At 41.4% G+C, this 25975-nt stretch overlaps 2 protein-coding genes and 2 non-coding genes across 5 annotated transcripts; all 4 read right to left on the bottom strand.

Moving 5' to 3' along the window:
• Nucleotides 1–10617: 10617 nt before the first annotated feature.
• On the bottom strand, nt 10618–14785 carry rpl3 (ribosomal protein L3). The gene is made up of 9 exons (XM_022194666.2): nt 14668–14785; nt 13912–14104; nt 13211–13379; nt 12739–12874; nt 12357–12543; nt 11996–12258; nt 11812–11907; nt 11500–11619; nt 10618–10753 (listed from the first exon to the last, which is right to left on the bottom strand). The coding sequence occupies exons 1-9, from the start codon at nt 14668–14670 to the stop codon at nt 10709–10711; spliced, it is 1212 nt and encodes a 403-aa protein (XP_022050358.2). The 5' UTR covers nt 14671–14785; the 3' UTR covers nt 10618–10708.
• On the bottom strand, nt 10826–10958 carry LOC127531738 (small nucleolar RNA SNORA54). The gene has a single exon (XR_007938831.1). It is a non-coding gene; the product is annotated as a small nucleolar RNA SNORA54 (small nucleolar RNA).
• On the bottom strand, nt 12612–12702 carry LOC127531740 (small nucleolar RNA U83B). Its single transcript, XR_007938833.1, has one exon. It is a non-coding gene; the product is annotated as a small nucleolar RNA U83B (small nucleolar RNA).
• A 1613-nt stretch (nt 14786–16398) lies between the features above and the next one.
• On the bottom strand, nt 16399–25893 carry slc25a39 (solute carrier family 25 member 39). 2 transcript variants are annotated; one of them, XM_022194721.2, is made up of 12 exons: nt 25666–25893; nt 23613–23718; nt 23417–23476; nt 22530–22580; nt 21768–21877; nt 21609–21676; nt 20215–20339; nt 19961–20134; nt 18396–18505; nt 17895–17976; nt 17713–17793; nt 16399–17629 (listed from the first exon to the last, which is right to left on the bottom strand). In XM_022194721.2, exons 2-12 carry the CDS (start codon nt 23707–23709, stop codon nt 17511–17513), a joined length of 1077 nt encoding a protein of 358 aa, XP_022050413.1. In that variant the 5' UTR covers nt 23710–23718; nt 25666–25893; the 3' UTR covers nt 16399–17510. The 2 variants fall into 2 exon arrangements, with proteins under 2 accessions (XP_022050413.1, XP_022050422.1); XM_022194730.2 differs by lacking the exon at nt 22530–22580.
• Between the last annotated feature and the right edge of the window lie 82 nt (nt 25894–25975).

Here is a 25975-nt window from a genome sequence, read left to right as displayed (position 1 = left end):
CAACACCTTCAGTGTTTGTCAGCTAACACTTGTCTGTCTGGCACATCAGCATATCTACAAAGCTGTTCCTCCTTATTATGGACAGAAAAATCACAGCTATTTGTCAAATAGAGCTGTGGTTCTCAATCTTTGTAGCTTCTGGTGAATTAAAATCTTCATTTTTTTCTCCTCATCACAGGTTTGGGCCTGAGTGTGGACGTGAGTAGTGGGCATTTCAATCAAAAGTATTAAGTTATTTTTCCTGCTAATGTCATTTCTTTCAGATAATTTTAGTGAGCAAATCGAGGATTTTCACAAGAGGCACATTTCATTCACAAAAGCAACAATAATTGGAGACTTAACTTAGTAGGTTTTTTATATAATCTAGATACCATGATTACAAGAAAAGATGTTATACCTATGTGATGTTTAAAGGGTTAAGTTGATAGTCGATCATCTGTTTGTGACAGCACAAAGGCATTTCATGAGTATGAGCTTAAATATCGATGTAAGTGTTATTTTTCTCTTCAAAAAAATCCATATTCAGGTCAATTTGCAATTAGAAAAATTTCACATTAAAAGTCTTAAAATTAACAAGAAAAAGTTGGTATAAAGTGCAACTGATACATGACAACATGAATGCCATGAATTAAGTCAGTCAAATTAGCTCTTAACTGTTTCATTTTGTTGTGTTCATTGGGCTTACAGACAACTATCACTGAATTTCTTTGATCCTGAAGAAGTTTTAAAAAGTTGATGAAGTTCTGAAGCTCTTTTTTGTAATTATGCAGTCTGGATCTTGTAATTTTAATATTTTCTAATCATAAATACAAGATTATGAGTCACTTTGGCCACTTTTGATGAGAAACTGTGTCATTTTATCACCAAAACTTGTTGAGATTTTCTCCATATCTATCGTGTTTCTTACAAAAATGTATATCAAATGCTCTCAGAAGGCCTGTTTTTCCCATTATACAAAATACTGGCTATTTGGCGACTTCATTCCAAAAAATATTGGATTAAGTCTTTGTGCGCTCATAAAAATAAAAGCTGAGCTGTCAGACATAAAGCCACAGCCTCAGCCTGCTGTTGTAAAATGGTGATAACACAATGGACCACTGGGAGCCACAATCCAAAACTATCTGTGCTGGCCGTCAAATGTCCTGAGATTGTACAGAAAGAGAACATATGCTCTGCTCTCTTAACAAAAACTGACAATTTACAAAACCTCAGAAGAAGCTATGTGGTAGTTTTGACTCCTGCTGTTCAAATGCAGCTCTTTTATACATGAGAAAGCTTTTTTTTTTCAGCTTCATCTGTCTAAAAAGCCTCGAAGAAGGCAGCATGTAAGACACAAACAGTCTTCTTTCTAGGATGTGGCATTCCTGGGAAAGTAACACAGGTTTGCAACAACACCAACAGGTCTATTCTAGCGCAGGTTTTCGTGTAAAGAGAACATCCCACACCTTTCTACCCCAGCGCCCTAAAAGCATTGCTTTCAAGGCCTAACAGACTGCTGGGAGTGTGCATGTGTGTGTGAAGTAACGGCGGATTTACAAAGCAAATCTATTTGTGAGACAGAAAAGGGGTTTGCTGTTGGGTGCGTGTTTCACGTATGTGTGGTTTGAGTGCACTGAGCGGTCATCCCTGAAATATAAATAAAACTCGCAGCATAAATAGAATATGTGTGTGATCCGGTATGTGCAGATGTCCCTGAAAGCTCTGGACATGTTTAGAGATTCATCAAATAAGGGAAAAAGTTTCTCTTAGAAAAAGTGCTGAGATCCTGATTAACCATTATCTGGGTTCACGGACACAAGCCGCTCTCCATAAATTTGAGGGGAAAATATGTTAACGTAGCAGTCTAAATGAATAGGGTTTTTTTTATGTATAGCCTTCTTTATTCAGAATTCATAAGCAGAAGCCATTTTACAAGCCTGGATTACATTAAAGAGAAAGTGTGTGTGTGTTGGGGAAGAGGCTTAGAGATACTGGCTTTCTCACAAAGCAGCACCTGGCCTCGGCGCTGCTGTCTGAATGTCACATTTTTAATATGTTTTAGGAATGAATAAGTCCGTTTTTTTCTGTCCCTCCTCGCCTCCTTTCAGGCATATCCACCCCATTTTGTCTGGCTGTCGTCGCTGACTTCTCTCATAACTTTTTCAGCATGATGAATTGTCTTGTCTTGCGCGTTGCCGTGAGTTGGATCTGCCAGACAGCAGGCGGCCGGAGGGCCGTGAATGTCTGTAAAACAATACTTCACCATCACAGTTTGGAAGTTTGAGGACAAGTTCAGCCCTCATATGTAATTTAGGACGAGGATAAGCTGTCAGCCTTTTAAATCAAACCACACTGAGGTTCAGACTGGCTTTTTTAATAAAATATTCTCCCTCAGATGCCCATATATGAGATTAAATTGTTACTTTAGAATTAACTGACCTCTAATATGGGGTCAGTAGCTAAATTATGACCAACAATTTACAATGGCTATATGTTGTTTATCAATTATGATATCACAGATTGCGAGAGAACAAATTCATATCTAATTTGAATTCCAAAATTTTGTAAATAGATCTCTGACATAGAAGTAAACAAAAGCAGATTTGTCCTTTGCAGCTGATATCAGTGGATTTTACTGGCTGCAATAACAGCTCTTACCGCCTGCAATAAGCTGGCAAAAGCTAACTGTAATATTTCTGAAGTTGGTTAACAACGGGATCTCTGCCAGACTTTTTAATATTTCCAATTGATTAAAAAAAAAAACCAGAATGTCTGTAAAAAGCTGCTTAAAAGTGTGTTTTATTCTTCGCAAATGATATATCGCAAAACATTTAAAGGCTAAAACTACACGTCCAAGTAAATTAAAATGTCTATCTGAATGCACTGAGAGCTTGTTGGCCTTACTATGATTGCAAAGTAATATAAATAATATATTAAATACTTACTGTTGTTTCTTATATACACCATTAAGCCCAAGAAAACACACTTGGACAAGGGACACAGTGAATAAATTTATGCTTGGATGTTATTATTTTCAGTGTTTTTTGGCCGGACCACATTTAAAAACAAATCAAGACCATCTTGGCGTGTGCAATTATCAGATTTCCAAACCTGTAAATCCGCAATATATTTGAAAATACAGCTGTGAGTCAGTCAGCTAGGCATGCTACCATTCGACGGACTGTCAACATATTCCAGCTAAAGCCTGCCAGGCCTGATAAGCTATTGTTGGACAACATAAAACTGCTTGTTTTTACTGGGATCTGGCACTTTGAAATGGCGAAAATGGTATAAAAATGTGCTGGAAGACGTAGAACAGTTCCAAGACGAAAGGTGTTTCTGCAGCTGACATTACAACCTTCTCCTCTTTTCCGTGACTCCTCACAGAAGGGAGTGAGTCATGCCCTTCACCGTACTCCTTTTGTTTTATGCATTTATTTATCTATTTTTTGGCAGGCTAACAGAGTTGGCCGGGAGATCCACCCACGGTACAGCCGGATCAGGGCCCCGCCAGGCCAAAGACAAGAGATCTTTGTACACTGCAGGTACATTCACTTTTAGTTTGATAATCCGATGAACTATTGGCAGTTACCGTGTTTTCACAGGTAAAAATGAGGCCAAAACAGCAAAATCAACACCATGCACAACAAGGACAATTTGAGTGTAACACTGCATATGAATGATTTAATAAAACATAATGACAATCCTTCTGACTTTTTGGGTTTCAAGCAGGAGGTGTCAGAAAAGTTACCACAGGGATAACTGGCTTGTGGAGGCCAAGCGTTCATAGCGACGTCGCTTTTTGAGCCTTCAATGTCGGCTCTTCCTATCATTGTGAAGCAGAATTCACCAAGCGTTGGATTGTTCACCCACTAATAGGGAACGTGAGCTGGGTTTAGACCGTCGTGAGACAGGTTAATTTTACCCTACTGATGATGTGTTGTTGCAATAGTAATCCTGCTGGAAGTGTGGATTCGTGTTGCCGTGGCTTTTCTGGTCATCTCTGGTTAGAACAAAACTTTGAATGCAGTGACATTCAGGCCAACACGTCTTACATCTCTGCAGCAAATATAGTTAAATCCAGTGGAATATCTTCAGTTTCCACCAGGTTTGCCCTCGAGCACTTAACCTCGCGTTTTCCTCCTCTGTCCATCCATCTGTTGTTCTTGGTCATGATGTGGCGATTTTAGTGTTTTCGCAGTAAGTAGCAATAATTCTGTGATCACAGAAGTGGAGGGAGATTACAGAACTTTAGGGAAGTATTGGACTGGAAGAGGTGAAATGAGGCCTCACCCTGCCTGAACTGGGAGCATGAAGCATAAACACACTGGCTCCGCTCGAGCCTGGCTTTGTGTCTCTGGCAAGCTGCTGGGTTACATAACCTCACATCAAACCCACTAATGACCTTTCTGTGACTTTACTGGACAACGTTGTGGGACAGCGACTCAGGCACCCATGGGAGTTACGCCTCCAAAGCCACCGCCCACTTTAAAGTGAGGCTGGAGAGTCTCGTTCTCTGAGGAGTACTTGCTCTGGAAACAAAATGCAACCTGAAATATGGACTGCTGTGCAGAAGAATGTTTACATTTCCCCTATGCATGCAAATACTGAATATGTGCCTGCTGTTTGTGCTGACCACAGAACAGTTGCTGACTGCGCTCACCCCGGGTTATTTCTGGGTCATGCAGAGTTGAGAGGCAACAGAGAGCTATAAGCAACCAGCTGAAAAAGAAAAAAAAAATCACTGGAGCAAACATAGTCTGAAATGACACATTCACATCACCCCCACTGCCAATACAAGCTGCAAGAAGCCTCCTCGTTTCCTGCAGGAGAAGAAAGACGTGGACCAAAGAGCAGCCCGAGCTGTGTCACTGCTGTTTCACAAATCATCTGAAGCTTTTAAATCCTGCTCTGAATAGAGGGCAGTTTTTTAAAAAGAAGAGAGGGAGATAAAGAGGAGGAACCAAAGTAGGCTACTGCACACAAAGTACTCTGGGATGCGTGAAGTAAATGGAGCGCTGTGCTCTGCCCTCTGCTGGCCGGATGGAGGAAGGAGCCGCTGCCTCTGTCGGATCAGGGAACGCTGTGTCCATGTACGGGCCTGGAATACTGATGCCTCGGTGCAGGGGTGCAGGAGCTGCAGTCTGCCAGCCTCCAGAGAAACACTCCGACTCATTGTCCTCTACACAGACACAGACCGAAGACGACCACTGTCTCCTGATGCCGGAAAGCTTTAATCAGTGTGAAGGTGAGGGGGATTTTCACACTCAGAAACAGACATGTGTACATCATTTGATGCCTGCCAGGAAGAAAAAATAGGATTTGGTTTTTTTTCCCCACCTTTTTGCCTCCTTTTTCATTAAAATATCAATTATACAATTTTACAACATTCATGTCAAGACAGATATGTCCCCTAGAAATCATGAAAACACATATGTAGTCTTTGTAAAAGCCACACATTCAGAAAACAGTAAAGCATTGAGGGCATTTAAGTTCACCTTGTAGAAATAAACTCCACCCAGTCTGCTGCTAGATTCTCATCGTCTTCAAATTTGCGTCATATTTTTGACTCCATAAAATGACAGAAAACATTGAAATACACCCATTAAAACCTCCAAAAACCCAAGGTGACATCTGCACATGTCTTATTTAGTATGTGTAGTGACATAAATAACAGAAAAGCTGCAACTTTTTACATTTAGGGAGCTGCAACCAACAAATATTTGATGATTTCATGTCAAAAAACACTCAAATTTCGATTTATTTCCCCCTGTACGCATAAATATTAAAGTTTTAATATGCAACATCACAGTTAGATTTGGTAAAGAGCATCCCTAGGTATTATTTATTTTTTAGGATTAGATGATTGTGGTTTTGTCAAATTTGATTGATTTATGACAACAGACACATAGTTTTGACAAGGTTTGCCTTTACATTTAGGAAAATCTGCAAAAAAAAAAAAATTGCTTTACTGTGCTCCAGTGTCTCCAACAAAAATACACATGTAGAAAATTCCCGATTAGGGTACGGAAATGTTCCAATTTGGCCAGAAATGTTTGTGTAGATGCTCTTTCTTTACAGTAAGAAGATGACTGAAACAAAAGATTTTCAGGGCCTAGTCAAAATTGTGAATGAATTATCTGTTGATAACTCATTTCAGCAGCATGTTCCACCCAGCTCAAGCATAGAAACAGGTTCCTGTAGCAGTCAGGCAGTGAGACGGTGACTGTGGGCTCAGCAGCAGCCTGTGGCCTCCGTCGACTGGAAAAATGGTCCAGAGTGTGTGGTCGTCCCCGACAGTCTGTCCTCCTGTCAGACTCCACGCCACGGCACCACCCAGCCACTTCCCTCTCTCTGCAGGACGGCCCGCCGCTGACTCGGTGCCAGCCGGACGTCGGCAATGCCAGGAAGTCCAGCAACACACAGATGCACACACCTACTTATATGTGTGAGCAACTGCACACACTCTCACACGCTCACATAAATCAAATGCTTGGCCCTCCTCTCTGCTGTCCCAGCATGCACCCTGGTTACCTGGCTGCCATCCCACTAACAACAGCTGCTACCTCAGGACTGGACTGGAGGTTCCACTGCATGGTAGCACACACAGACACACACATGGAACACAGTCACAAACAGTACTGGCTTCATTTGTCTGTGGCTCTCAGCAGAGCTCATTTGAGATGATTGAGGACTAAACTAATCAGAGGCGGGTCGGGCGGGTGGAGACAGGCGGAGAGCAACCTCTGTGAAGTGTCTGGTAACATTTCTTGTTGGAAAGTCAATCAAATGACCACAAAGAGAATCAAAACGACCACAAATTGACACAAGATTATAACAAAATGATGCAAAGCAATGACAGATCACTCAGAGACACAATATGGACACAGAATGATGCAAAAAGACTAAAAAAAGAAGCAAAACAATGCAGAAAATGGCAAAGCAACAACAGAAAACTAAAAAATCACAATAGCCACAGCAGGAAAGCAACCCAAAGAGACACAGAAGAGCTAGATTCCCATAAAATGCCCACAAAATGATGCAAAAGTAAAACAAAACAACCACAAAACACCACAAAACAACAACAATGACCACAAACTGACATAAAGCTGGGTAGAACAGCAACAAATGAATACAAAATGTACAAAGTCACACAAAAGGATCTTACAGTTCTGAGAAATTGATTAAAAATGGCAACAAATGGACACAAAACTAAAAGGTGAAGCAAAACAACCCACACAAAATGACACTAAATTACCACAAATAGATGCAAAATAACTGCAAAATGGTGCAAAAGGACTAACAAATGATGCCAAAAGAGCCACAAAATGCCGCAATACGGCAGAGATACAAATAAATCACCATAACGTCAACCAAAAAGTGACTCCAAAGAGACATAAATGAACTAGATACACACAATGACCACAAATAGACGACAAACTGATATAAAAGTGAAGCAACACAACTAGACACGCAAAGTGAAAAATTGACGCATAATGGCCCCAAACTGACACAAAAGAACTGAAAAGTGAAGCCAAACAACCATAAAAAGTCACAAATCACCAACAAATGAGGCAAGAAATAGATGCAAAACAACCACAACCACAAGAAGAATCAAAGTGACCACAAAGAGACACACAGGAAAAACTTCAGAGATACGAAATGAACACAATGTAAAGCAACCGCAAAATGAGGCAAAATGAGGCAAAATGACTGAAAAGTGATGCAAGAGAAACACAAAATAATGAAAAAAAACCCCTAAGAGATGCAAATTATCCATAATAACAACAAAGACAGTCACTCTAAAGCCACCATAAATTGACACAAATTTATGCAAAACAACTGCAAAGTGGCACAAAAGGGCTAAAAAGTCACGCAAGACAATCACAAAACAGCACAAAACAACAGAGATACTAATTAACCACAATAACCAGAGCCAGGAAGAGAAGCAAAGTGAGCCTGAAGTGAACAGAGGCATTAAACGACCACAAGCTGATGTAAAAGAAAGAAAAAGTGAAGCATAACAACCAGAAAACCGACACCAAATGCCACTAAATTACTACAAAAACACATCATTTTGTGTCTCTCTTGCATTCTGTATCTAACCTGGGAATTTAAATGTAGAAGGACCTGCTGTCTCACATTCTTGCTCTTAGAGAGTTCATTTATACCGTTTCATGTCAGGATATCTAAAGTTTAACATTCTTATCAAACTGAATTAATCACCTATCGTTAATGTAGAGTTTGTTGCAGGTTATCACATATTTTTACCTCCCCTCTCTGACTCTTTACCTCCCATCCTGAAGCCTCTGAAGCCTCCATCGTGGACTGTGAGCAGAGCTCGTTGGAGATGATGGAGGACTGGACTAATGGGGTGAAGCGGTGCAGACAGGCCTTTATGAAAAGTGCACAGAGCTGCTGTTTGGAGCAGATGCACGGGGTCATAAAGAGATCACCTGCTGGGACTCGGAGCCTCACCTGAGCGGGACGCAGGGAGCAATTAAAAGGCCGACTGTGGCCCGTTAAGTGTGACACGGAGCAGCGAGGAGGCGTTACGTAAAGCCCGGCTCTGAACTGCAGCGCTGCTTGTGCTGCAGCAGGGCAGAGGTCAGAGCCTCTGGAGGGGTTATGTAACAGCGGGGCCATCTCCATGACTGTCCCCTGGCCACAGAGCTTCACCCCGCCGCCTCCACGTGCAGCAGCAGCCCTCCTCCTCGCGGTAGAACTGCTTTGGTCGAGAGAATGTCAAATTCTTGAAATGCTGCTCAGCGGAGAACAGTTGTCCTTCAACTCCCTCGACTGCAGGTTAATAGGAGGTGGGTGGGACCTTGACAATCCATACAGTAAATCCACATTTCTGCTAAGAGTGCTGAATATTATGCAGAGATGTCTCAGAGAGGCGTTTTGCGGGACGTCTAAATGGCCTGTGGAGCCCTCTCAGGGTCTCCCTCATTACCTGCTGAAGTGGAGGTTTTAGTTTTGGCAGTGATGAGTCAGAATGGATGATGTTGGGAGCTTAATTACTGTACTGTGACTGCTGGAGGTCTGATGTCAGCCGAATACAAGCCTTACAGCTCAAGGACACATATAGCCGGTTAAAACATGCAATGTTAGCTAAACCCAGTGTCTTGCTGTCCATCAGTTCTGCATAGGTGGCTGCTCTCATCTCAGCTGACATCGACCTTTTCAGCTGCAACACACGAGCCATTTAAAAAGCTCAGCGGGAGAGTGGAGGAGGAACTTAGAGTAGGAACAAAATCGTGCTAAATTTTGATTCTTAGTGACTTTCTTTTGTTTGATTAATAGTTTTCTTCTGGCTAGAAATGACAAATGAATGACAGAATATGGTGATGAATTTTAACGACCTGATGGAATGTGACTGTAGAATGTACTTGTGTCCAAAATTATGCCAAATTTGGACATAAATTTTACAAATAACATTTTTTCTTCTCAGTAGAAATGACCTGCAAGTGACAAAAGATGGAAAAAAACAAACAAACAAAAAGGATAGTACAGTAATGACGCTTTGCTATAATTGAAAAGCATTTTACTAAAAGTGATATTTTCAAAACTGTCCAGACCCCAGAATTGGTGTAATCTTTGACAAAATGCAGCTTCTGGATCATTCTGAAATTTACAGACTGATCATATAAATACTTTCAGTTGGCAGTGGTATAATTTGAACCTTAACTGTAAATGCATTTATAGCACTACAGCTAAAATACACATTTCACTTCCTGCTGCTTATAGATGTCCAAATAACTCAGTTTTATCAATTTAACTATACAAAGAACAGAGAAAATATGACCACAGTAGTGTTTCATGGTTGTAGTCTCAAAAGTTAGGAATTATTGTTCATCTTAGAAAAACTGTGGCTGTTGGACCAAGTTTCAGCTCTGCATAACTGATGGGTTTTTGTCAGTGTTTCACAGGTCAAACATGTATTGAACCAACAGAAGCTGATGAAACAAATTACACATCAGTTTTAAATATTCTATAACTTTTCCACTACTTCAGTGTTGGCCATCTGCATTTCTAAAGTGTAGTAATCTGGCTACTTTCACCATACTGGAGTTTTTCTACCAGTATTTCCACTTGACTTCAGGTCTAAAATACACTCAACAAAAACATAAATGCAACACTTTTGTTTTTACTCCCATTTTTTATGAGATGAACTCAAAGATCTAAAACTTTTTCCACATTCACATTATCACCATTTCTCTCAAATATTGTTCACAAATCTGTCTAAATCTGTGATAGTGAGCACTTCTCCTTTGCTGAGATAATCCATCCAGGCTCACAGGTGTGCCGTATCAAGATGCTGATTAGACACCATGATTAGTGCACAGGTGTGCCTTAGACTGCCCACAATAAGGCAACTCTGAAAGGTGCAGTTATTGGGTGGGGGGTGTCCACTCCTCTTCAATGGCTGTGCAAAGTTGCTGGGAACTGGTACACACTGTCGTTTTGTTGCGTTTGTATTTTAGTGTAGCTACATGAGGGTAAACTTGAGAAATTAGTTCAAACACATACAAGCTCCAACATGGTGTTTAAAGTCACGTTATCAAGAGATGCACCGTCTGTATTTTACTGCACGTATACAAGCATCATTTAAAAAGAAAAAACCCAGACAAAACATTTTTGGCTTTTACTTTTATTAAATAACTCTGCACTACAGTAAAGATGGTGACAGTCTGTGCAGCAGAGACATCGTCTGTAGTCGGGGACTTTAGGCGGTCTCCTCCTTGGCAATGCGGTCCTTCTTGAGTGGTCCCTGTGGAAGACAGAAACAAGACCATCAGTCATATGCCAGTACTTTAACAGTCTGCTGTTGGCTCAGAGCAGCCAGTGTTCCCAGAGAGTGAACAGGGAGTCAGCACAAAGAGGCACTGCTCCCCTGCCTCACTGGAGCTCACTGTGGCACTGGAATGGAACCCAGAGTTCATACTGAAGACTGAACCAGGTTACGAACAGTGCAGGGAAACGATAGAAAGTAATCAACAGTCTGCAATGCTATAATCATGGTTAAAAGGTTTTAAAGTTACATTTCAAGGCTTTTAAGACCTTTAATACACATTAGGTCACAGCACCATATCTTCTTTTTGCATTATCTAGAGCAACAAGAATTTAATTTACCAGTAATTGATGAAATTTCAGCTACATCCACTTTTTTAAAGCTAAAAATCAACCAACCCACCATTACACCACTCAATTACTGGTGTTTTACATCACCCAGAATCCTACAAACATTTTGTAACCTGTAATATTTTCTTGCAATATTTTTGCATAGAAAGTTGAAACTTATCCTCCCATGGCCATTTAGGGAAAACTAAACTCAAATGTGTTAAATCCTGATCAGTTAATGCAGAAACTGCACATTGAACTTTTCAAAATTAGATATTTGTTGTCTAGTTTTTAAACAGATTAACATGACAGGAATGTGCCTCATTTATGTTGCTCAAACAGGAAAACTAAGAAAATAAGGAATTGTAAAATTTGCCTGAAAGCATTAAGTCTTACCATGAACGCCTTCTTTTCCTCCAGGGTCTGGAAGCGACCATGACCGAACTTGGAGGTGGTGTCGATAAACTTGAGGTCGATCTTCTCCAAAGCACGACGGCTGGTCTGCACCAGCAGAGACTAGAGAAAAAGAAAGTCAAAATCAGAACTTAATGTTCATGACAATACAAGTTTAATATAGATCAATCTAATCTTCCAGCCAGAAGGTAGGAGCCTTTTCAGTTTCACCAGATGTTAACTACATTTACACCATGTTGTCAGATTATCAGTCACATTTTGTCCAAATATAAAATTGCTGCACTTCATCCTCACCTTGCGCAGAGTCAGCACCCTCTTCTTGGTCCCCACAACACAGCCCTTTACCATGACGAAGTCATTGGTCACCTCTCCATAGTGAACAAATCCACCCTGCAAGTTAAAAAAAAGACACTCAGTCACATCTGCTCCCAGGTTGGAGTACTGCAGGACCACGTACAGTTTCGAAAGTGTTCCCTACCAGGGGGTTGATGCTCTTGTTGGACAGATCGTACTCAGTGGAGGCGTTGTTCTTCACCAGCTTTCCATCCTTGGTGTGGTAGCCCTGACCGATCTTGTAGATCTTCTTGTTGATCTCGGTACGGTGGTGGTAACCCTTCTGACCAGCACGGGCCACAGAGAAGGCCACACGGGCAGGATGCCAGGCACCGATACAGGCCACCTTACGCAGACCACGATGGGTCTTGCGGGGAAGTTTCTTTGTGTGCCAACGGCTGGTGACACCTATGAGACATCACATTTGGTAAGTCAACAAATTTAAACACCCGAGCTACACTAAGAAAAGCTGTAGATAAACATTTAAAACACTTCAATGATCTTACCCTTGTATCCATGACCCTTAGTGACACCAATGACGTCGATCATCTCATCCTGGGAGAAGACGCTACCGATGGGGACAGCCTGCTCCAGCTTCTCACGAGCCCAGTCCACCTTATCAGAGATGGTGCCGCCGTTAAGCTGAACCTCCATCAGGTGAGCCTTCTTCTGCCTCAGAGGCAGCAGACGCATCTGTACAGAAACAAGTCAGAACAGAATGTAAGCACAAATAACACAAGGTGGACTGAAAGTTTTAGCTTTGTAGTCTCAGAAGGAAGGCAGCATGGAAGATATCCTCACAGGGTGTCGGGCGCCATGCCTGACGCAAGTTCCGTGGTCTCATCACTGACATGTAAGAAACTAAATGATCACCTCAAATGAACTAACCTGTGTGTGGGCGATGATGCGGATGACCTGGCAGTACTTCTTCATGGCAGCAAAGTCCTTCTCCAGCTGCTTCTTGCCCTCATCATCCTGCCATTTCTTGCAGTACTTGGTGAAGGCCTTCTTCTTGGACTTGTACCTGAGAGCACGAAGCGACAGATGTTGGCACAGGTCCTTCATAACCCCAAAGGGCCAGCGGAAGAACACTGTGCATGGCTGCTTGCCCACCCTCCATGTGGATAAGGGGGCTGCATCAGCCGGTAAGGATTTTGGCTCATGGCACAGTTTCTAAGAAGCACTTTCCACTGGCCAGAGGAGCCCGGAGCTCATCAGGGCACACGGCACCTGAGCGGAGCTGCCACAGGGGCCACCGTTATGTTAGACTCGCTCAGTGAAACTGTAGGACTGGTTTCATTTCCACTGGCAACTAACTGCTTCACTTTAATTACAAATCAGCTCTCATTCTGAGACTCACCAGTTCTTGTAGAAGCGACGCTTGCACTCATCACTGACATGCTCAGCAAAGATGGTTCTCAGGGAACGCAGGCCACGGGGGGTGTTGACATAACCCACAACCCCGACCACGATCATAGGAGGAGTTTCCACAATGGTCACAGCCTCAACAACTTCCTTCTTGTTCACCTCTGCATGAGGAAAAGACATTACATTTAATGAATTTAGCTTGTCAAAGTAAAAAAAAAAAAAAGGGCACATTTAGATTCATGATATAGACTGCACTCAGTACTCGACATTCAGCAAGGGGGTATAAACCCATTCTGTCCGCCCGTCGAGAGTCTCATCACAGGCAGAGCGTCATCCTCAGACCCTTTCCACTGCAGATACTTTAATACTACATTATAAATCACCCTCTAAACTGCATAACCTTCAAGTGTCTTCGAAGGCATTTAAAAATATGCAGCAAACCGAATAAGAGGCAGAACCTACAGAAATGTGGTGTTCTGTTGAAAAACTTAACCAATCTCTTAAAATGTTCCAAAAAGCATGGAGAATGTGGTCATGCTTTAAACAAAGTTATTGTGTAGTAACACCTTGTTCTCCTGCTATTACAAACTAAAGTGGCTGCAGTGAAAAAGGGTCCATTATCACTAATGTTCAACACCCAATCCACCTTTTTGGTGCACAACACGTTCTCATTTATGGCCTGATTGTACTCACTTGAGCCAGGTCTGTCGACCTCACGGACAATGTGCGTCATGCCGGCCTTGTAGCCCAGGAAGGCAGTGAGGTGGACGGGCTTGCTGGGGTCATCCTTGGGGAAGCTCTTGGCCTTACCACGATGACGTTTGCTTCTCTTGCGGGGCAAAAAGCCCAGAGACCCGTGACGGGGGGCCGAAAACTTACGGTGGGACTGTGGAGAGAACAAGCTGTTAGCTGGGCCATGATTAAGTAATATGTTCAGAACTGTCTGCAACAACATTTAACCGAGTTGCGCATGTTACCCTTAGTGATATTATACTTACTGAACGTAGATTTAGGTTATCAGTGTTAAGTTGCATTCAGGTTTACCACGCTGTTAGCAGCCTGTTAGCCACCCAACCTCCGGGTCGGCTGTTAAATCTGACGTGTCAAAAGACAACCCAGTCTTTATTTTTAAGCTTCCAATTTTCTTAAAAAATATATTAACATAAGTAACTAACGTACTGATAATGACTTAGCTTCCCAAATGTTTTAAAACTTTAGCACAGGCCTGCTAAAAGCAGCCATTTTGGAGCCTGTATTGCCGGCATGCCTATGCATGCATCCGAGCAGGTTGACATTTCTGTCTGAAATACCTCAAAAATCTGCCAAAGACTGTATTACAATTTTACATAAAAGCAATCTGAGTGTAATAAACAAGTTATTAAGCAGCGGATGCCTCAGATGAAGGACAGATCCACTTTCAAGAGTAAGCATCAGCTAGAAAAGGCTCACCATTTTGTCTCCAATCCGATTCAAAGAGGCCTACAGAGGGGCGAACTGCATCTATATACCAAAGGAAATATCGCGAGAGACAGTGTGCTTACGCACAGAGAAGACCCGCCTCCGAGATTTTTAGTTGCAGATGTAATAATCAAAGAAGCCACAAGATGTCGCAGTTTGGTTTTACAATAATAACTCATTACAACTTAACACGTAAAAACCAGTATATAGGCTGTATAACCGTTCATAACAATATTAAAACTTTTTGTTTTCTTTTTTCATTATATGAGATATCATATCACAACGGGATATATGTTTTAAATTATTCAAATACTGTTCCTTTTACAGTTATTTTATCCAGGACAGTACTGTACATAACGAAAACATGATGCATCTTAATTAATCAGAATGACAACTTCAATAGAAAGAGTGCATTGTCCCTGTGCATATCAGTTTTCACTTTAACATTAGCTCATGCTTCTTGAATTTTGTGTTGTCTTTTACACAAATAGACATATCAGCCATAAATTGATGCAGAAAATAAATAAATTAGCATTCAAAAATTCACCAGAATGACAGAAATTATTACTAAACAATTCCAATGGATAGATGCCTAAACCCCTATCTAATGCATCCCCCTAATGTTCAAATAAATTCTGATCATAACTAATGTACATGTAACATTTGTTAAAATAAAGGTGGCCACTTACAATACCATATCATGGGGAATAAATAATAATAATATGTTCAATTTATATAGCGCCTTTCACAAACCCAAGGTCGCTTTACATAAACAAAAAGAACAACAACAGAACAAAAACAAAACTACAAGGAGGAGGAGGCAAAATTATTATTGAAAAGATGAGTTTTGAGCAGAGATTTGAAAGTAGAGAAGGAGTGACAATCACAGAGGGTTTGGGGGAGTTAGTTCCAGAGCTTCGGGGCAACAGCACTGAAAGACCGCCCCCCCACCCCACCCCACCCCACCCCCACCCCCACGGTGGAGAGTTTGGTTTGAGGGATGGAGAGGAGGTTGGAGCTGGAGGACCGGAGAGAGCGAGAGGGTGAGTAGGGGGTCAGAAGTTCATTGAGGTACAGAGGGGCCAGATTATGGAGAGCTTTGAAAGTGAGGAGGAGAGTTTTGAATATGATGCGGGACTGAACGGGGAGCCAGTGAAGTTGACGAAGGATGGGAGTGATGTGAGAGGAGCGGTTGGTGTGAGTGAGGACACGAGCTGCTGAGTTCTGGATGTACTGAAGTTTCTGTAGGGATGATGCTGGGAGACCAAGGAGCAAGGAATTACAACAATCTATATGGGACATGATGAAGGAGTGAACCAGAGTTTGTGCGTCAGTGTCAGTGAGGAAAGGGCGGAGGCGACCGATGTTGCGGAGGTGAAAAAAGGCAGTCTTAGACAGCTGCTTTATGTGAGGTTGAAAACTGAGGGTGGAGTCGAAAAGTATGCCAAGGTTTTTAACAGTTGAAGTGGGTGTAAGAGGGACAGTGTCAATGGAGAAAGAGAAGTGGGAGAATTTATTAAGGGGTGACTTGGATCCAATAAAAATGATTTCTGTTTTATCAGAGTTAAGTGTGAGAAAGTTATGATGGAGCCAGGATTTGAGATCAGAGAAACAGAGAGTTTTTGATGGGGGAAGTCAGTGGGGGATTTGGAGCCGAGATACAGCTGGATATCGTCAGCGTAACAGTGAAAATTGAGGCCAAAAAATGAATCAATCATTGAATAAAAATCAAGCTGTCATAGCATTTATTTTCATTTAAAATCATAAAAACACAAAGAACGCATTTCTATCTTTCACATTAAGGCAGAAATATTATTTTTTACGATCCAGTGTTTATTGTGGATAAGAAATTCCTGCATCTCATCACCAGAATGCCACTAATAAACTTCTTGAAATCATTTTTGCTTTGATGCAAAATCTGTCATTTTCACCTGCAGTGGTTTTCACTGAAAATTCTGCTACATATTTCATAGCATTTAATTCATGCACAAATGAAAACTTGCTTCCATGTTTCCATCATATAGTGCATCCTCAGAAAATCAGACCATGCATGTCATGTACTACAGTATGGAAACATACATGAACTCATAAAAATCTGTAGTTGTTCTTTGTGGATTTCTTCCACAGCTCTTCTCTTGCAAATACAAAAGTCCAACATATCCAGCATATAAACCAGATTTTTCAGGCATCTAAACAGCAGATAAATGTAAAATGGTCATGCTTTACTCCTACTGGAATGCAGGCTGATGCAGTAATGCCGATGCAAGGTGGAGCAGCGGATCTGGGCTCTGTGTTGGATGGGGATGGACACACCATGCAGTTTGCCGCAAAATGTAGGAAAAACAGATTTTCTTCAAACTCATGCCACAGCGCTCTGAAGATTCACCCTTTAAGAATGTTTCAGGGTTCCTAAATCGTCCTGCACAGTGTGTGAGCAGGTTTTCACCCAGGATGATGGTGGCAGGATTGAATCTGTGCTGTTCACTCCTTAAGATTTTTAATTTGATGAGTATAATCATTTGGTACAAGCACTAAAAGTCTTTCTCTTTGAAAAGAAATCTGACAAAATGTATGCGAATCAGCACAGATAATGTCTGTGGTCCCAGAAGATTCTTCAGCATCAAGTTCTTTATTGTGTTTCAGTATGCAGGTGTGTCTCGAGTGTTTATACTTCAAGAAAACTAGTCTGCTCTCTTGAAAAAGGGTGAGGCATCCCTGCAAAGAATCCTCATCGTCAGCCTGCTCCTCTACCTTCTGTCTGAGGACACGTTATCCTTGATCATAATGTCTGCATGCTCCGCCCCTGCTGGCGAACAACCAGCGTCACACAGCCTTCAGGAAGCCAGACGCTCGCGATCAAGGTTCATCTTCTGGAAGAAGGCCTTTCCAAATTCGTAACTGCTTATCATAATAGCACAGGCCGGAGCCACTTTGATCACTCTTGGCATGAAACCTGTGGAAAGTAAACATGTCTTCACTTTCAAGCAGAGCAAATGTATGTAGTTTTAGTTTATTTGAGACAGGAGAAGTCCGTACCTGCAAAAAGGCCTCTGTAGCCCAAGTCAGCCCATATTTCCTTCATCATGTGCCATGTGGACGTGGGTTTCTTTAAGGAGACTAGGAGGAAGGACAGTAAGCTACAGTTTAGAACACGCTACACACACACACATTTATTCACACAGCATTACTGTTTTCATCATGAACGTATGAGGACAGACCTCCCAGAGTATCCATCTCTCCCAGCTGAATCTGTCTCCGAGTCTTTACGACATCAAACGGCAGCGTCAGAACTGCAGCGATCTAAAGACCAGGAGAGACAGAACCCTCATATATTCACTGTGCTTCAAGGACAACAGTTTATATCAGAAGCTGCTTGACTACTGCTTATCAAATATTACAATCTGATCTGTTACTTAACGCCGGTCTTGACAGTGCAATCACTGCTCCTGGATGACCTCGGTATCAGAAGTGTTATAAAGTGATATAATTATGTAAGTATAGACCAATGTGGTCAGTAAGACAAAGACCAGCTTTCTCACAGGTACATGTTGTTTTTATTCGTTTTGACTTGAGGATAAGCAGGAAATAACTCTATCATTGGATCTTATCAGGATAGTTATCCGGTATTCTACCATTTACTGGTATAAAGTGGTAGAAAAACATGGCTACCTTATGCAGCAGAGAGCTGGGGTGTGTCAGAATGACTGTTGGGCACTTACAGCTCCAGAGATAGCTCCTGCTGTAAAGCTGATGGAGAAGTTGGCCTGTGGCATTCGAGACTGTTCACATAGGTGGGCCTTCACCAGTTCATAGTTAAACCAGTACAAAGCTGCAGGGACACACAAACAGAGATGCTTTATTTGGTCATTTCTTGCTATGTCTACCTTACAGTAAAATTGAAGTTTTGTCTTCAAAAATTGCCAATACAACATTGACACAGATGCCATGATTGGGCAGCTGACGTTGTACTTTTCTCACAAGCTTCAACAACCGACTGCAACACTAAGTCTGCCTCCCCCGAGAGACTGTCTGAAAATGTACAGTTTTATCCCCATATTTAAAAATTAATACACTCCCTCTCTGTTACAGACTACATCTGAGAGACCATAAACCGGCCCTGGAGGGAAGATGGTAAAAAGAGTGATGGAGACAAATCTATGTTTTCAATATTAAACACTAGATTTAGCAGTTTAATGTTAGAAAAAAGTGTTAAAACATTCACATTAACTTCTTCACTGTCCAACTGCAGTGTTTCAGTTTTCAACAGCATGGTTAGGATGTTTCCAAACACAACAAGGAAAGAGACGTATTTTAATGATTGTAAGAAACATGCGGAAAATATTAAATAACAGTAAAAGGAGGTCAAACAGAGGTGGTTTGACAAGTTTCTGTGGAGGATTGGATACATTTTCCATTTCAAGATGACTGATTTTGGTTTGATTTTCCTTTCACTTATTACATCTACACTAGGGTCACCCAGACCAAATTTGCAAATTTGTGTGTAACGTTGATGTTTTTGTCTTTTTTCTTGTCGTCATTTGGGTCTGAGGAACTGCTACCTGACTGCAGATCTTACCGTCAAAGTGGGAGACTACGGAATCGGACCCTACAGATACAAAGTGAGCAGACCCCTTTTATTTCAGATTTTTTATTATTGTAATTAACTGTTTACTGTTGGGGGAGATTCAAGATACATAAAATAAACTTAACATGAACCAACTACACTTGTCTTACCATATATTCTGCTGTCCGCACAAGTTGTTTCGACTAAAACTTAAAGGAAATATTAACTTGTCAAAACAAGAGTCTTGCTAGCAACCAAATTAGTGAAACCCACTAGTTTCTAAACCCACTATGGCGTTTTATGGTGATGATTAACAAGTACACTGCCGTTGAAAAGTTTGGGATCACCCAGACAATTTCCTGTTTTCCATGAAAACTCAGTTTTATTCATGTGCTAAAAAAATTGCACAAGCTTTTTCTAATCATCAATTAGCCTTTCAACACCATTAGCTAACACAATGTAGCATTAGAACACAGGAGTGATGGTTGCTGGAAATGTTCCGCTGTACCCCTATGGAGATATTCCATTAAAAATCAGCCGTTTCCAGCTAGAATAGTCATTTAGCACATTAACAATATCTAGACTGTATTTATGATTAATTTAATGTAGTCTTCAGTAACAAAAAAACAAACTTTTCTTTCAAAAATAAGGACATTTCTAAGTGATCCCAAACTTTGGAGCGGTAGTGCACATATAGTCTATTCAGGGTGCTGCTCTCACCAGAAAACGGTACATCTCTGAGCACGGTGGGTCCCCAGCCCCTCCACAGCGACAGCAGGCCGTCCTGGGCCACAGCGGAGCGGATACAGACCCGCAGCTCGCTGTAGGACAACCGACGGGACTGCATCTTAGTCCTGACCAGCTCCAGAGGGCTGATCACCGTCACAGCCCCCACTGCAACACAGATACACGTTACAAATAATAAAGAAAACTGTTTACAGCCGGGATTCTACGTTGGATTGTCACACACTTACATCTGGCAAGACCTCCGGCAAGAAGAGGGACGTGGCTTCCCTGAAGACCCAGTCCGAATCTGAGAAAGTCCCGCAGCTGGTCGTAGCAGGTGAAGTAGATGATGGTAGCAGGTACGGCCATAACCCTACACACACAAATCAGCAAAGGTTTAAATGAATTTTTAGGTCAGAAATGTGTCACTGTTTCCAGCCTGTACTGCCACATGCACACAGAAAAAGTCCCATTTCACTCTGGAGCACCATCAATGCATTAAAGCCTGTGCATTATGAATATGTTTTACACTCAGAAGATTCCTAGCATTTTATCGACATAGAATAACCCTGTGAAATATCATTATTCTCCACATTTGGTGGAATCTGTGAAATATCTAGATCGTTTTGCATATAGAAGAATCTGTACAATACAACAGTACTTCTGTGTACTGCTTCTATATTGTGCTACTGACGCTCCCTACATTTTTGCCTCTTTGATGTTGAAACACTGCCAAGTCCCCTGCTGTGGGATTAATAAAGGATTATCTTATCTTTTCTTTCCAGCTATGCAGAGGTCAAGTGTCTTTGACAGGACAGACCGGTGGACTGAAGGATGGAACACACAGTTTCTTTGATAACTTCCAGAGGATGAGGTGAATGTTTGGTGTCCTTGTTGATTTTTCAGAGCCGTTCAGAAACGGTACCACTTTTGCTCGTTTTAGAGCAGCTTACTCTGTGCGTGCACTTGCAACATTTATATTCGAAAGGCTCACTGTTTGCTGCAATTTCGCATTTCACTATAATGCAATGTTAACAACATTAGACAGCTTAAATCATTCTCTCAAATCATTTTCTGATTCCCCCACTTCCAAAAAATAAAAACTTAGATAATTACATTGACACAATGAATCTGCAGCAACTTGCCGACTAAAGGCCTGAAGTAATAACAACTCCTGGTCCACTAGGAAAATCATTAGTCAGGGGAGCCCTCGAACTTTGCCCTTGTATATTTTTTCAAGATATTTTGTAAAAGATTAACCATTCGGAGAAAAAAAAAAAACCCTGCAGACTCTTTAGTACTGGATACAGGAAGGCATGATATGCAGGGTGAAATGTGGATTTTTTAGTTAACATTTGACTAAAGGGGGCCTCCTGTGCAGATTTCAAACAGTGAAACTCCTCTGTGAAAAGGATTTTTCGGTTGGCCTGCCAAGAACAAGGCATTACTGAGTGAATTTAATGAATCTCAATATGGAAAACATTACATTTACAGAGGAAATATTTCATCCTTTAATTATGACATTCTGAAGTAAACAATGCTTAAATATCAAAATTAAACATTTACACCTTTTTCACCCTTTAAATCAATTCTGACACATTAATTCTACAAGAACCGCAAATATTTTCCACATGTTACTCACAGTGTTGGTGGTAATCCACTCCACAAAGAGCGGAGTCCTTCATGGCGACTGATTTTCACAAAAGCATCCTGTAGCGCAAACAAACACGTCACATCATCTGTCATTTCACGGATAAGAGACTGAAAACAAAAGCAAGGCCTCTAATGTGCTGCTACTCACCAGAGTCCCGCTGAAATGTGTTGGTGTTTTGTACCAGCTGGTGCAACTGGTTCTATTCTGACAAACATAGATGTGATCCATCAGTCCGTTACAATACAGGAAACACTTCCCTGTGTGAGAGAACAACCAGAAGTCAAAGGAAGAGAAAAACCCAAAGCTTCTCAGAATAATCGCAGGCTAATTTATTAAAAAGTCAGAATTGAAAAACAACGGTGTGTCTCACAGTATTAACAGAATGCAGCAAAGGTTAATATGTTGTGTACACTGAGCTGTACAAGGCGTCACAGGGTGGAGAAATGCCATTAATAATGCAGGCAATGGCTGGCAACGACCGCAGAGCCGTCCTTGTTCACTGACTACTCTGTTTGTTTTTTCAGAGCTGAACGCTGACAAAACCTTCAAAGAATCTCCAAAAAAAGCAGCATTTCTCAACCAGCTCTACTCCAAATTTTGGTCTGTTAAATACTATGAGTGACCGGAGTAAAAAGAAGCTGAGTTTGGAGTAGTGAGGTACAACAAGGGAACATTATTAATGTTTCTTTGACTTATCATACTGCTGAATTATTACATGATAGTTGTGAAGTAAAAACATGCTTTTCTAAGCTGACTGGAATCATGCGGATCTACTTGCATATCTTGTTTTCACTGGCAGAGATGTTTGGATTTGAGCATGTGACTGCACGCACAAAACTGTGTCACACCAGCATGTTTTCAAACTGCAGCCAAGTGGTAGCATGTAGCGCTGGCATGTCAGATACTCACACTTGGAGGGGCGAGTGACACCACCCCACGGAGCAGATTCACTGACTAAAGCTATGGAACGAAGCAAAGAAAGGACAAACAACAGACAGAGGACAGGTGCAGTGGGGTTAGTATTAGGAGCAAAGCCTTCAGATAAAAATGGCACCTCCAAGCAGCTGTCAAGAGCAAACTCAAACCCTTTTCAGACATGGGATGTGGAACATTGTTGCTTTGTCAATCTGTTAGTGACAGCATTCCGCCTGTCAGACACAGGTTACTTTTCCATTTGTGTTCCGTACAGCTTCATTTAGACAAACACCTCATAGTGCCAGAGAGACCCGCGGTATGCATTCATGCAACATAAGACGATACACCAGTGTTTCTCAAACAGTGGGGGAAGTTAGTGCTGTTGTTCTGTGTAGAAATGTATCGATCCCTCTCTCTTTGGAGAATGCTGCTGCTGGCTGATGCTGCAGGTATTTAATAAACTCAGAGGATCTAATGCTAAAGAGCTGGAAGCAACAAACTTGGAAAAAAAACAGCTCAGATTACATTCATAATTGGTGAGTATCATTAATTTTTCAGCTGTTGATGTCTGATTTCATTGCAATAAAGTTTTATTATTATGGAAACTATATTTTGTGTCCAAACAGATTTGAAATTGTAAAGTGAGTAGGTGTTCTGTGATTCTGCTTCTGGATGAATATTGGTGCTAAAATGTATGTGGAAAAGATCTTCCCTAATTGCTTCACTGAACTCAAAGTATGGTTGCTTGTGTGTGTCCGTCTGATACTGTGACTGTTCAGTTCAGATTTGTGTTGTGTGGAAATGCATATCTGAAAGGGGCTTAAGTGTTTTATTAGCTAAGCTAATGTGTGATTTCAAACCACTGAAGCTACATTTCCTACCTTGGTGGAACGGTGTCTGCTGGGCCTGCAGCCTGATCTTCACAACGTCCAGCGGTGTGACTGCAAACAAATCAGCTGATTCAGTTACACTAACAACACAAGAGCTGTACAGCAATAACCAAAGTGGGTGAAAATGACAGGAGACTGTGGAAAGCTCCGTTGCTGCTTTTCCTGGTCTTTACTTCTATAATCTCACCAAATATAGATGTGAGGAGGGCACCAGTGCCAGAGGCCAGCATCTGCTGCACTGGAGAGATGGCAGCTACGCGGCGTCCCACCGTCCGCTCCCCCATCCTGCCCACCTGTCAGGCCAAAGAAAGAGCACTGAGAACGCAATGTGCTGCATTTAGCTCAACAGAGGTGTTTGTGATCCTGCTGAATGCTTTTCAACGGCGTGTCTGTGCCTCCTTGTTATGTAAAACAATTAAGGAGGACCGTCGCTGTCCCGTAAGATCAGCAGCCCTAAACTGAGTTTGTGGCTGGGTCAGTGTCCTGTTACATCAGACAGCTCAGTATCTCCTACCGCCTCCTAAAACACTCCAAATTACTGCAGCATAAATTAGGCTCTAAAAGTTTATGCTTACGTCCTTAAGAAGAAAAGGATACACTGCTGAAAAGAAAAGCTAATTATTACTGAATTCAAATCAGACGCCTCTCTTTAATGTGAGCAGGGCGAGTTTAAGGCGGAGTTGTTCAAACCTTTTGATAGCTTATCTACTATGTACATGTCTCCAATCTCACCATGCAGCCAGTGGCCCACTTACAAATGAGGGAGTGGAGATGCAGATAAATAAGCTACAAACAAATCAGTCAGCAACAACAAAGTAGAGCTGCAACAATTCATTGATTAGTTACTTGGTCTGTTAAATTATTTCAAAAATGCCAGCATGTTTCCCAAATGTGTGACGTGCTCAAATTTCATATTTTGTCCACAATCCAAAGATATTTAGTTTACCGACACAGAGGAGGAAAGAAAAAGTATTTTAAACGCTGGAAGTAAACAATCTGGACTTCTTCTTTTCTTTAAGAAAATTACTAAAAACGATTACTGGGTACCATAATCATACGAAATAAATTTAATAATTGACAACCAGGGGTGTAATGATTGACTAATTAACCGTTAACCACTTAAATACACTTTGATATTCAATTAATTGATATGACTTCCGATTTAAGATACTGAAACCACAGAATCTATACTTTATTCCTTCAAAAATAACTTCAATTACTCAATTATAGAAATGTAATTGTTGGTGCTCCACTTGTCAGCTATTAAATCCAATGCCAGTTAATCTGATAATCAGTTAATAGCTTTGAGTGATTTTTAAAGGAAAAAATTCAAAATTCTCTGATTTCATCTTCTTAAATTTAAACATCTGGCTCCTTTTTGACAGTAAAGTAAAATGTATGGGATTATGGACAATATAACTTGCAGAAGATAACCATTTCTCACCATTTTCTAGACCAAAGAAAAATAACCAAATAGTTGATAAATAAAAAACAAACAAAACAACAACAGACAATTAAACTATCGACAAAGAAAAAACTAGCAGTTGCAGTCCTAAAGCCAAGATGTTTTGACTGAGTTTGCTCACATAAAATATGCACAGTGAGGAACTTCTGGAGATGTAACATCAAACTTGTCTTCCTTACTGTCTGCTTGCCCTTTGTTTCCCTGTCTCGTCCTGATCCTGGAGTATATTCCAGTTTAGTGTGACAGTAATAGACTCTTGGCCCTTATGCTTTGTCTGCACAATAAGCTGCTTTTCAAAACAAAGTGCCCAGATAAGACATGTGGTTACACGAGTGCCCTCAAAGGAGAAGGTCGACTGTCACCCTAGTTACACAATGCAGCATATAGATATAACACATAACAGGACAGAAGTTAATAAAAATACAAAGAAGACTCCTTCAGATTAGAAAGCTTCACTCAAAAGATTCTCAACCCAAAACGTAGTGCATGGAGTCCAGTTTTGGCACACTATGTTCTTTTTTCTAGTTTGGCTGAAACAGAAGCTTGTAACAGAATTATAATATATTAAGCTCCAGTAAAGGTAAGAAGGAACGGTTGGTTTGAAACAAGGTGAGTTAATTTATAACATACATTAAGCCAACCCTCTCTGAAACATGTCATCTTTTAACAGCCCGCTGCGGCTCGATGCTGATTAGCTTAGTGGCTACTTAGCTAGCTAGGTGTTTTCAGAAGCCCTTATCGTTCATTTTAAATGCATCACGCTAACGTCGCTCACCTCTACTTCAGCTGCCAGCCTCGTTGGGAAACACAGGTGTCTTCACCCATGTCATTTAGCAGCTAAGCTGTACTGTCGTGTCTCAACTCCTTCGGCCACTCCATCCTGGATGATAAGCCGTAAACATGTTTGGGGAGTTGGAGGGCACAGGCTGCGTACATACAGCCTGTGCTGGTCTCACAAATATGGCCGTGCAACGATGGTCGTTGTCGTATCTTGTCAACAGGAGGAGGGCAGTGCGCATGTTTTGGAGATCAGCGGTTTTGCTCCGCCCCTCTCTGCCGTTGTCGCTGCTGCGGCGCCGCCTGGT

Source organism: Acanthochromis polyacanthus, chromosome 21 (assembly GCF_021347895.1).
Source record: "Acanthochromis polyacanthus isolate Apoly-LR-REF ecotype Palm Island chromosome 21, KAUST_Apoly_ChrSc, whole genome shotgun sequence".
Lineage (NCBI taxonomy): Eukaryota > Metazoa > Chordata > Actinopteri > Pomacentridae > Acanthochromis > Acanthochromis polyacanthus.
This window is presented reverse-complemented; position numbering and strand designations above follow the sequence as displayed.

Excerpts from the sequence above, each read along its gene's own strand:
- rpl3 (XM_022194666.2), bottom strand. Across the intron at positions 12,875-13,210 it reads CGTCGCTTCTACAAGAACTG|GTACAAGTCCAAGAAGAAGG; the intron begins GTGAGTCTCAGA and ends TCGTGCTCTCAG. Across the intron at positions 12,544-12,738 it reads GCATCATCGCCCACACACAG|ATGCGTCTGCTGCCTCTGAG; the intron begins GTTAGTTCATTT and ends GTTTCTGTACAG.
- slc25a39 (XM_022194721.2), bottom strand. The coding sequence starts at position 23,709 with ATGGGGGAGCGGACGGTGGGACGCCGCGTAGCTGCCATCTCTCCAGTG. Across the intron at positions 21,878-22,529 it reads TGTCACTCGCCCCTCCAAGT|GGAAGTGTTTCCTGTATTGT; the intron begins GTGAGTATCTGA and ends TCTCTCACACAG. Across the intron at positions 18,506-19,960 it reads CAGAGATGTACCGTTTTCTG|CTTTGTACTGGTTTAACTAT; the intron begins GTGAGAGCAGCA and ends GTGTCCCTGCAG.